Consider the following 10,191-nt stretch of genomic DNA (forward strand, 5'->3'; position numbering starts at 1 on the left):
ACTCCCAAGCAAATTGTCTTCGCAAGAAAGGGGGTGTTTGGTTGTTGAACGCTGAGCTGAGCTGCGGGCACAGGCTTTACTTTTCCTGTTCTGTTAAAAGACTGGGCTGCACAAAAGAGCTGCCTGGGGGAGCTGAGCCGGGGGAGATCCCCCACCATCGGTGTATGCAGGTTATGAAGTAATGGGTCAGCCCCAAACAGGTGCTTCCTTGGGAATCCTGGCCTGGCTCTGGAACCTTCACTCTGCTCCGGGCTCAGATGCCATCTGGTCACTCCCCGGGAGAGGCTGGGGCCAGCCCCATAGCAAGTACCAGCTCCAGCAGGGGCTGAACGCAGCGACCGTCCAGGCTGGTGTGGCTGCGATGGAACGGCACTGGGCCAGCTCCTATGGAAGTGAAACTGCCTTTTTAGAAGCATTTCCTGTTGCAATGGGACATGCCCGTAGGTTAGCAAGGGATGGACAAAGATGCAGGTGTCTCCCTCTTCCCAACCCATCATAGCACAGCCTGTCTTAGGGTATCGCTGGGATTGGATTCCAGCTGTCTTCCCTTTCCAGGTCCCCTGCCACCCCTCCAGGAAGGTGGCTCTTTGGACCTGGACTGACCATCTCACAGACGCAGCAAACCAATTGGCCTGAGCCATAACTGGTTGAGCACTCCTGAGTCAGCAAATCCCCTTCGCTAATAACGGTGGTGATCTAGCGGGCCCTGCAGACCTGGCCTTCCAAGAAAAAGCCAGGCCAAGGAGGCCGGGAATGCGTGCTTCTAGGTTAAGCCGAAGACTGATATTTTCCACACGCAAAGCATTTGTTGTCCACCAGCTGGGATCTCGACTACGCTGATATTTTGCTGCACCTTAACGCATTTGTGCAGACGTCCCCTGCTCTGTATATATTCGAAACAAGCCTGTAAAACCAAAGTGAGCCTGCGAGAGCTGGTGGAAGGGCCGGCCGAGAACCCGAGGCTGGAGGGGGGCAACGACACCCGCTTCTTGCACGGTGCAAATCAGGAAGACTCACCAGCGGCGTGGGAGGGGGCCGTGCCGAAGAGGCGGGGAGGCAGGGAGAGGCGACGGCTGTTTAAAACGCGGCTAATTACCTGTTACAGGAGGAGGGAAATACGGCAGCAAAGGCAGTACTTAACGAACGGGAGCTTTATTAATTAAGGATCATTAAGGGTGAATAACGATGATACTAAAGCAAGTGGAGCAGCGGCGCTCACCGCACGTTAACGGGGCGATGAGGAACCTGCCTTGAGGCGGGGGCGGGACCCCGGCCGGGACACCCCCCCCCCCCTTTCCCTCCCCCTCTCCCTCCCCCTCCCGGCGTCGCCCCCCGCGGGGCGGGGGGGGGGGAGGGGGGGAGGGGGATCCGATGATCTCATCCGCAGCCAATCAGCGCCGCCCCGGCAGCCCCGCCGCCCCGGCGGCGCGCGGCGGCGGAGGCACGCGGGCCCGGCCCGGCCCCGCCCCGCCCCTCCCCGCCCCTCCCCTCCCGCCGCATCTGGCGGCGCCGGAGGATGCTGCCGGCAGCGCTCGCCTCGCTGCGTGCCCGCGGGGCCCGGCGGGGGCCCGGGCCGGGGCCGGGGCCGGGGAGCCGTGCCGGCCGACGGCGCCGGTTACCGGCCGGCGAGAGGTCCGGGGCGTGCGGCGCGCCTCACGCGCGCGCCCCCGCTCCCTGTCTGCCGGCGGCGGAGGGCGGCGGTGCGGGGCCATGAGCCGGCCGGAGGCCGAGCCCTGCTCCCGGGCGCTGGCGCAGGCCCGCGTCTACCTGGGGCAGCTGCGGAGCCGCGTCTCCCCGGCGGGCCCCGAGGGCGGCGGGCGGCGGGACTACCTGGTGGAGGCGGCGCGGCAGCTGCGGCTGGCGCTGGAGCGGGACGTCAGCGAGGACTACGAGGAGGCCTTCAACCACTACCAGAACGGCGTGGACGTGCTGCTCCGCGGCGTGCAGGGTGCGTGGGGCCTCCCCGCAGGGCGGGGGGCTGGGGCATCCCTCCGGAGAGCGCGACCGTGGGTCCGGGGCACCCCCCTGGGGAGAGCAGGGAGGGGGCCGGGGCGTCCCTCCGGGGAGAAAGACAAGCGGGCCGGGGCATCCCTCCAGGGGCTGCAGCCAGGCGGCCGGGGCATCCCTACCGGGAGAAGGCTGAGGGGACCGGGGCATCCCTCCGGGGACTGTGGCCGGGGTCCCGGGTACCCCTCCCGGGAGCGTTGCAACGTGACCGGGACATCCCTCTGGGGAGCGTGGCAGGCCCCTCACGCCCGCCCTCTGCGCCGACCACAGTTGACCCCAACAAGGAGCGTCGGGAGGCCGTGAAGCGGAAGATCACGCAGTACCTGAGGCGCGCGGAGGAAATCTTCAACTGCCACCTCCAGCGGGCTGCGGGGGGTGGCAACCCCACTGCCACGGTGAGGGGCTGGCGTGGGGCGGCATGGGTGGGATGGCAGTGGATCTGTACCGCTGGGAAACCTGGGGGACGCACGCACAGAGCAGCCCCAGTGAGCCTCCTCGACTGCCTCTGCCAAATGCCACGGTAAGGTGGTGTAGAGAAAATGGCAGACACGTCAGCTGCAGAGTGTCCTGGCATGACGGTGGCTGCGAGGGAGCTGGCAGCCCTTCACCCTGCCTGGATCGAAAAGCCAAGGTGGGCCCAGCTTGCCTGGGGCGCTCCCAGGACCCCCCCAAGGTGTGTGTGGTTTAGCTTGCTGCCGCCATAGAGAAAATGGCCATTTTTCGTGGGACTGAAGCCACTGGGGGGAGCCACCTTGTCAGATGTTGAAAATATCGTGTTCCCCATCATTGTTCCCATCTGGATGGAAACCAAAGACGATGGCCACTTGCTGCATTGTGGGATGGAGGTGGTTAATGAAGGGAGCGGGGAGTGAGGCAGGGCAGGGCCGGGGCCTGGTGAGCATGAGGGGAGAAAGGTGACTACCTTCCATACAGATCCCCTTTTAGTGTTGAAGCAGTTCAGGTCCAGGTACAAATTTCGGAGTGATTTTACCCCTGCTGCAGGTGCAAGCTTTCCCTGAAAACTTCAGCAATCCAGGAGCTGGCCAAGAAAATGGTCCAGCTGATGTTAGGAATCAACCACGGCCGTTGGAGCGTTGTCTCTGGATGCTGACAAGCCTGGCAGTAGGGCTGCCTCCTCTGGAAACGCGGGGACTTTTCCCACCCACTGTCATGGACTGTAGCATCTCCAGGTCCCTCATCCTCTTCTCCCACCGCCTTGCAGGGTTACAGCAGCCTGCGCTTCCGGCCGATCAGGACGCTGAGCTCGGCAGTGGAGAACCTGAGACGGTGTAAGGTTGTGGGAGTGATCGATAAGGTAACGACTCAACCTGGAACTGGGGGGGTGAGGCTGGGGCTGGACCAAAGGGAGTGTAAGCTGGAGGGTCCTGGCAGCTGGGATAGGGCTGCCGGCCCCCAGCACACCTAGCAAGGAACATGAGAGTATCCGTCCACACCATTCCCACCAAGGAAAATTTGCAGGTGAGGATGCAAGCCTCTTTAGGAATTAGTTGGGAAATCTGTTGATGTCCCCATTGCTTTTGTTTACCAGAGCTCCCAAGATACTTACAAGGAGGTTGATGCATCCAGTTCTTTCCCATGCATGGAATTGTGCTTGATGCCTAGGTGCCATGATGGTGAACTCCTGTGGATAATCTAGACTTCAACAGAAGACAAGCTATCTGGATGAATAAACTAATTAGTAGTTCATGATCTTGGAGTGAAGATGCCAGGCTTACTGTGTCCATACATGCACTGGCACATTGCTTTCTGCCATTCACGCATCTCATTTTGTCAGGACTGATGTGGTCCTCCTGTCCTGCCAAAGCCCTGGTGGGCAGCCCAGCATGGCACGCAGAGCCCAGAAGGAGCAGTATGAAACCCTTCTTTGTGAAGGAAGCAAAAATGGTGTGGGAGTCACCTCTTGTTTTAATTAACTTTCTACTCCCTGGCTGCATGGCTATCTCATTGCTAATAACCTGTGTTTTGTCTTTCAAGAGTAGGGGTTTGAGCACCACCAAACTCCTCTAGTTTGGGTGGGAGTTTGTTTTGGTTCCAGAGTTGAGTCCCTTGGGTCATTCCTGTAGGCTGTGTGTTGCGGGGGAGCAGTCACTGCTTCTGACTGGTACTGTATATACTGCTCCCAGGTGCAGATCATCCAGGATCCGGCCACTGGCGGGACCTTTATACTTAAGGTGGGTGTTTTCAGTTTCATCTGCCTGCTGCTCCCTGTCATGTCAAGAGCCTCCTTGTCCAAGCAGGTGGCTGGGGCAGGTGGGAAGACCAAAAAATAGCAGCTCATAGAGGTGTTGGAGGAAGTTCATTGTTCGTAAAGCTTCTCTTGGTTGCCTCAGCCATTTTCTGTGATCGGAAGCAAAGCGGTTCTCCCTGGTCAGCTGTTTCTCTGCCTGGTAATGCTGCAAGCCAAGCCTTACACCCATGTTAATCTGGGTCAACCCCTGAAACAGGTCATGGGTGAGGTGTGCTCAATACAAGTCCTAGGGCATTTTCCAGTGTCCTTGGAGCTTAAACATAAAGGACTTCAATAATTGGACAAGGAGGCTCTGGCATGACAGGGAAAAGCATCAGCTCCAGAGGGGAGAGGAGAGGGGGCTGGGATGGCAGGTTCCTGTCTGAAGGGAGTAGGGGCAGTTGTGGGAGAAGGGCACTGCTCTGGACCAGCGGTGTCCTCTGGGTCCTGCAGCACAGGTGGGGAGCGCTCTGCCTTGGCAGAGCTTTGCAGAGCCCTGCCTTATCGCAGCTGGGTGCTGGGGACTGGACGGACCTCTCAGCATGAGCTATGGGTTTCCACAGACAGGGAGCTCCATCGCAGGTGGTGCAGGGGAGCAGCCATGGGGCTTGGCAGATGGCACACTACCTTTCTGGCTAGTCTCCTGCCCTGCCAGGTGCTAGGTTGCAGGGAGTCCAAGTCCCTACCATGCTGTAATGCCCATCTACCTGTACATCCTCAGAGCCTCCCCAAATCCCATGTTGAGACCCGCGAGCGACAGACCATCATCCCTCATGGGGTCCCTTTTATGGTCAAGCTGTTGTGCTACTATGTGAGTGAGGACTCCATCTTCCTCCACCTGGAGCATGTGCAGGGTGAGTGAGGACAGCATTGCCTGCTCTTATCCCCAACCTCCCTTTTTTGAAATCTCAAATACATTTCTCCTGCTGCTTTGGGACTGGTATTTATAGTGACTGCACAAGCTGTCTTCTTCATAGATGGGTGGTGGGTACCAGGGCTTGGAGACTTTGTGGAAAGAGCTGCTCAGCTGTGTTGGGGATTCTGGAGGTTTGGTAAGAGCTGACTGGGGAAGTAACCTAGAAGTGGACATGTGGAGACCTACAAGGAGAAAGAGGTTGTGTGTGTATGGGTGTTACACAGAAACTAGCTTTAGGGACCACTGAGTCCCATGGGAGGGAATGGTCATGCCGTGAGGTAAAGAGGTTGATGTGGTCCAGCATCTTGAAAAGAAGAACCTCTTCATTTTACTGGCATTGTTTGACCATGACAGGAAGGTGATGAAGAAGGAGAACCAAGTGAGGTAGTTCACCTTGAAGTTGTAGAGCAAAACAATTTTTTGATAGGACCTTTATAAAACATTTTTTGGTTACAAAAGAAGAGGTCACACTGGATTTTGATATCAGACCAAATAGAGGAGATGGACAATCGGGGCATAAAGGGCAGGGAGCACACTGGGGTTTGGGTACGACAGGGAGGCAAACTTGAGGCTTGTCCCAGATCCTGGTGAAGAAGTGTGACAAGGCTTGTCCCGGGGAGCTTCTTTGCTCTCTGCTGGTTGAATGGATCTGTAGGGAGCAGCAGCTGGGGTCCAGCAGTGACAAATGAAGGCTGACTTTTTGGAGAACAGCCTCAACTCCTCATGTGTATGCTGTAGGATGAATTTGCAGAAAGCAGCCAGCAGCTGAACATACTGAGGCTGGGAAGCCCTGGCAGCGTGCTGTGGGCTCCAGGGCTCGCTGCTGTGGCTCCTCACTGACTCACAGGTTCCGCTGTGCTGTGGGAGCACTCTGGCATCTCTGTCGCATGGGGAGGAAAGGCTTTCAGGGGAAAGTGGTGATGGCGGTGGGATCAGGGGCTTGTGTGAAGAGGTGGCTGGCCTGTGACAAGGAAGCGGCAGAGCTGGGATCAATGGGACTGTGCAGAATGGGGAGCAGTGCTGCTAAAGGAGGGGGGGAATGAGCCTTTGGTGTGCTAGGTCCTAGGGGAGGTGTGACGTTGAGCATGGTGTGCTTGTAGGGCTGGGGAGTATTCTGCATGGACTTGAGCTTTGCTGCAGGGGAGGTTAATGATGCTCAATCACGTCCCCAGTATGTGGGCCTTGGCCTGTGCCTGAATGGGCCGTGTCCGCAGTGGGGGAACCAGGGGTGCTTTCTGCCCCATCACGTGTTCTTCTCTCTGCTTTCCAGGGGAGACGCTGTGGTCTCACCTCCGCTCTAAGTACTGTGTCCAGCAGGGCTCTGCCAGTTCAAACACCATTCAAACCCTGAGAGACCATGGCAGAGAGGATGGCGTGGGAAGCTCCCAGGGCAGCAGCCAAGTCTCCATCTTCTCTGCTCGGACAGGCAGTGGCCTCCCAGGCTCTGCAACCCACGAAGTATTGGGAAACACTGCTGCCTCGCCCACTCAGGAGCAGTCCCCTGACCCCATGGACCCCGGCTCAGGGAACCACTGCCAGCTTCGCCCGGCTCCCGCCAGCAGCACGAGGGCTGCGCCTGGAGGGCAGGATCTAAGCGTGACACAGGCTGCGTCTGGCATTGTGGACCATGCTCCAGCAGCATCAGCCAAAGGCCCCGGCCACCTTACTGGTCAGGGCCTGGTTGTCTACCCCTGGGATGTTCTAACCAGTGGCGTGGGCTGCGTATCGGAGAGAGCAGCCTCACAAGACCCCAGGCTTCCCCAGACGCTCACCCCCGTACTGAAGTCTGTGAGAGGGGGCCAGTCAGGGGCCAGGGATCTGCCATCTCAGCAAGTGTCTGAGGTCCCCTGGGCTCGCCCCCTCCTGATCTCGGGTCACAGGCAGCTTCGTGCAGGAGTCGCCACGTCCAGCTCTGGCAAGCCCTGTGGGCCTGACCCAGTGGTGCGGGAGCCCTCACAGGGAGCAAGCCTGACCTGTGGCCGGCTCAGCAAGCAGCTGCCGTCAGGACAGTGCAGGGCTCTGCCTTCCCATGGGCACGGCCGGCGAGCGTGGGCTGTAAAGGAGGAGCAGGTGCAGCTGTGGGCAGCAGAAATCCTCCTGGCATTAGAGGGACTTCACCAACAGGGTGTATTGTGCCAGGACCTCAACCCCAGGAACCTGCTGCTTGATGCAGCTGGTAGGTTGTGCCCCAGGCTGCTGCCCTGAGGAGGAGGAGGTTGGCCTCTCAGCTGGGAGACTGCCATTTGCCCCATTTCCAGGAGACATGGACTTTCTTGAGTTTGCTTTGGGGGAGGGTGGGAGTCTGGGAGTCTGGGGAGGTTTGGATGTTTCTGAGCCTGGAAGTGTGGTCTCAGCTGGGATTTCCAAGCAGTTATTACAAGAGATGGCTCTGCAGCAGGAGAGTCAGGGGTCGTAGCCACAGGAATGCATTGCCCCTGCTCCCATGTGGGGGCTGGCTGCCTGGGAAAGCCCAGCACGGGGAAGCTGAGACCAGCTGAACTATGCCTGAGGTTAGTGGTACTGCAGTTTTCCCCTGCTTGTAGTTACTGTCCACTGGGATATTCTGGAGCCATCCCATCCCTTTGAGCCATGGGTCCTGCTGTCTGTGCAAGTCCCTGCTGAGCTGGCAACATCTGGGGCAAACTGGAGAGGTACAAATTGCTCAGGAAAACAAAAATGCAGAGAGCTTTGTAAGGGGAAAGCTAACCTTCCCGCCCCCCTTTAAAAACTGTTTCTTTCCTCACTACAGCCTCCACTGAGGTCTGTGAGCTTGGAGCCCACCTAACCAGTCTCACCAGCTGAGAATCTGTGCTGGGCATCTTGGGCAAGCACTGGGAGGCCAGGGGATGTGCAGTGCCAGGGGATGCACAGTGCCTCTGCATTCAGAGCATCACAGGGCCCGTTGCCCTGGCTGTTCCCAGTTGCAGGGATATGGCTTGGCTTTGTGCTCTGACCAAAGTCCCTAGCATTGTCCTAACCTCCCTGCTTTTGGCTCTGGTGCTGCTCTGCAGGTCATGTCCGTCTCACCTTCTTTGGCCAGTGGACAGAGGTGGAGCCCCAATACTGCAGCCAGGCACAGGAAGACCTGTACAGTGCCCCAGGTAAGGGACGCATCCCCTGCCTTCTCCTGCCCTCTGCCCAGTAGCACCGACCGGGGGTGAGGGGGCTTCTGGAGCCAGCAAGATGTGCCCAGCACAGTACGGCCATTGGTGCTCCCTGCCTCTAGCTCTAACGCCTCTCTGGCTCTTTCTGCAGAAGTGGGGGGGATTGCGGAGCCCACCGAAGCAGCTGACTGCTGGAGCTTTGGCTCTCTCTTGTATGAGTTGCTGACAGGAGTGGTAAGAGGCAGAGGAGCTGTGCAAGGAGGGTGGGAGGAGGAGGAGGTGACACTGTAGCGCAAGGGCTCCCTGCTGTGCAGGGGCTGGGAGGGTGCCTTGCCTTGCTGGCACCTCAGTGCTGTGCCAGGTTGCTTCAGGTGTGTGATTCCTAGTGCCTGTGCATGGTCTGTGGGTGTTCAGGGCCCCAGGTTTCAAATCCTGCCATGTAGGGCTGGGGTTGTGTGGCAATGAAGGCTCAGCAGAGGGTGCTCCTACCCTCCTCGGTGCTGCTGCTCACCATCACACTCTGCCTCCTGCAGCCACTGTCCCAAAACCACCCTTCAGGGATTCAACCTCACACCCAGCTGCATCTGCCAGAGGGGCTCAGCCTGGCTGCTACATCGCTGCTCACGGAGGTGAGGGGCTTGGGTGGATGGGAGGGAGGATGGTTTAGAGGCTGGGGAAAGGCAGGGTCCAGCCTGGGTAGCTTCTCCGGTATCCCCATGTCCCCATTCTGCTGTCCCGTTCCCTTTCTCTGCAGCTCCTGCAGTACAACCCGAAGCAGCGCTTGGGCTCTGGAGGAGGTGGCATGGCAAAGCTGAAGGCCCACTCCTTCTTCAGCACCATCCCGTGGAACAAGCTGGTGGGCTAGGCAGGCTGTCCTTCCTGCAGGGAGCTGGGCACAGAGCCACTGTCCCTGGCATTTGTGGCACTGGCAGCTCTGCCTGTTGGGGGGAGGTTTGCCTGCAAGGGCTGTCCCAGTGTGGGGTACATATGAGGTTTTGCAGCCTTGCATGTTCTTCTGTCTCTGCTTGTGTTTGTTGGTGTCTCCAAGAGAGGAGGCTGCGGTCTGGGCCAGGCTGTCTTCTGCTCTAGGTCCTTCCCTCGTGGGAAAGGGAGCCCAGGTGCCCACCCCCAGATAGAGGCCATGTTCCCCTTCTGGGGCATCCCTTGCTCAGCTTACCACTGTGCCCTGGGACTCCCTCCCTATGGTTTTTATCTCTGCTGCTACCCCAGGGACCCCCTGCACCCTGTCATTTTTTGTGGCTTCAAAGTGCATCTCCTCCAGGCCCCATGGGCTGGTGCCCAAGCCTGGGGGTCTGTTCCCATCCCTGACTGCATGTGCGTGTGGGTAATGCCTGCTGTGGGGGTGAGATGGGAGGGAGCCCTCTGCTCTTCTCGCCCCCCCCCAGCCCTCTAAAAAAATAAACCACTCATTATCGCTTGCAGAAGTGTCCTTTTCTTTCTGAGCTGGACCAGCCAGGCCTGAGCCTAGTGTGCTGAGTGAGGGAGAGCCCCAAATCTGTTTCTCAGACCTGCCTGGGAGCCCTGGGTTGGTGGTGCCCACTGGGTGTCACCACCCTGCAGCCAAAACCCAGAAGGCGACAGGGAGTGCCTGGCCAGCTCTGCTTGTACCCCTGCCTGCCTCATGGCCTCAAGTCTGTGCAGCCATGCAGCTGCAGCTCAGAGTTGGGAAAAGTGCACAGCATGCCTGTGTTTCTTTCTAGCTTTGACTTTTGTTGTTGTTATTCTGGCTCCAGCCTCCTGTGCCTGGGTGCTCCTTTCTGCTGGCAGGACAGCAACCCCATTGCCCTCATTGCTGTGCTTTGAGCACAGTCATCCATGGGTAGACCAAACAGTGCGGGTTTAAAGGGATGAACTCTGAGAGCCAGCACAGATGGGAGGAGGATAAGAGTGAATAC

The 10,191-nt window shown here is 58.7% G+C and overlaps 1 protein-coding gene across 1 annotated transcript; it reads left to right on the forward strand.

Moving 5' to 3' along the window:
- The first annotated feature begins 1,573 nt into the window (after window positions 1-1,573).
- RPS6KL1 (ribosomal protein S6 kinase like 1) lies at window positions 1,574-9,587 on the forward strand. Its single transcript, XM_049825283.1, has 10 exons — window positions 1,574-1,948; window positions 2,278-2,402; window positions 3,230-3,322; window positions 4,152-4,199; window positions 4,977-5,109; window positions 6,442-7,347; window positions 8,183-8,272; window positions 8,427-8,509; window positions 8,809-8,904; window positions 9,030-9,587. The coding sequence occupies exons 1-10, from the start codon at window positions 1,711-1,713 to the stop codon at window positions 9,138-9,140; spliced, it is 1,923 nt and encodes a 640-aa protein (XP_049681240.1). The 5' UTR covers window positions 1,574-1,710; the 3' UTR covers window positions 9,141-9,587.
- The last annotated feature ends 604 nt before the right edge of the window (window positions 9,588-10,191 follow it).

Source organism: Accipiter gentilis, chromosome 22 (assembly GCF_929443795.1).
Source record: "Accipiter gentilis chromosome 22, bAccGen1.1, whole genome shotgun sequence".
NCBI lineage: Eukaryota > Metazoa > Chordata > Aves > Accipitriformes > Accipitridae > Astur > Astur gentilis.

Coding starts and splice junctions, on each gene's coding strand:
- RPS6KL1 (XM_049825283.1), top strand. CDS start 1,711: ATGAGCCGGCCGGAGGCCGAGCCCTGCTCCCGGGCGCTGGCGCAGGCC. Junction 4,200..4,976: donor GCGGGACCTTTATACTTAAG/GTGGGTGTTTTC, acceptor GTACATCCTCAG/AGCCTCCCCAAATCCCATGT. Junction 5,110..6,441: donor CCACCTGGAGCATGTGCAGG/GTGAGTGAGGAC, acceptor TCTGCTTTCCAG/GGGAGACGCTGTGGTCTCAC.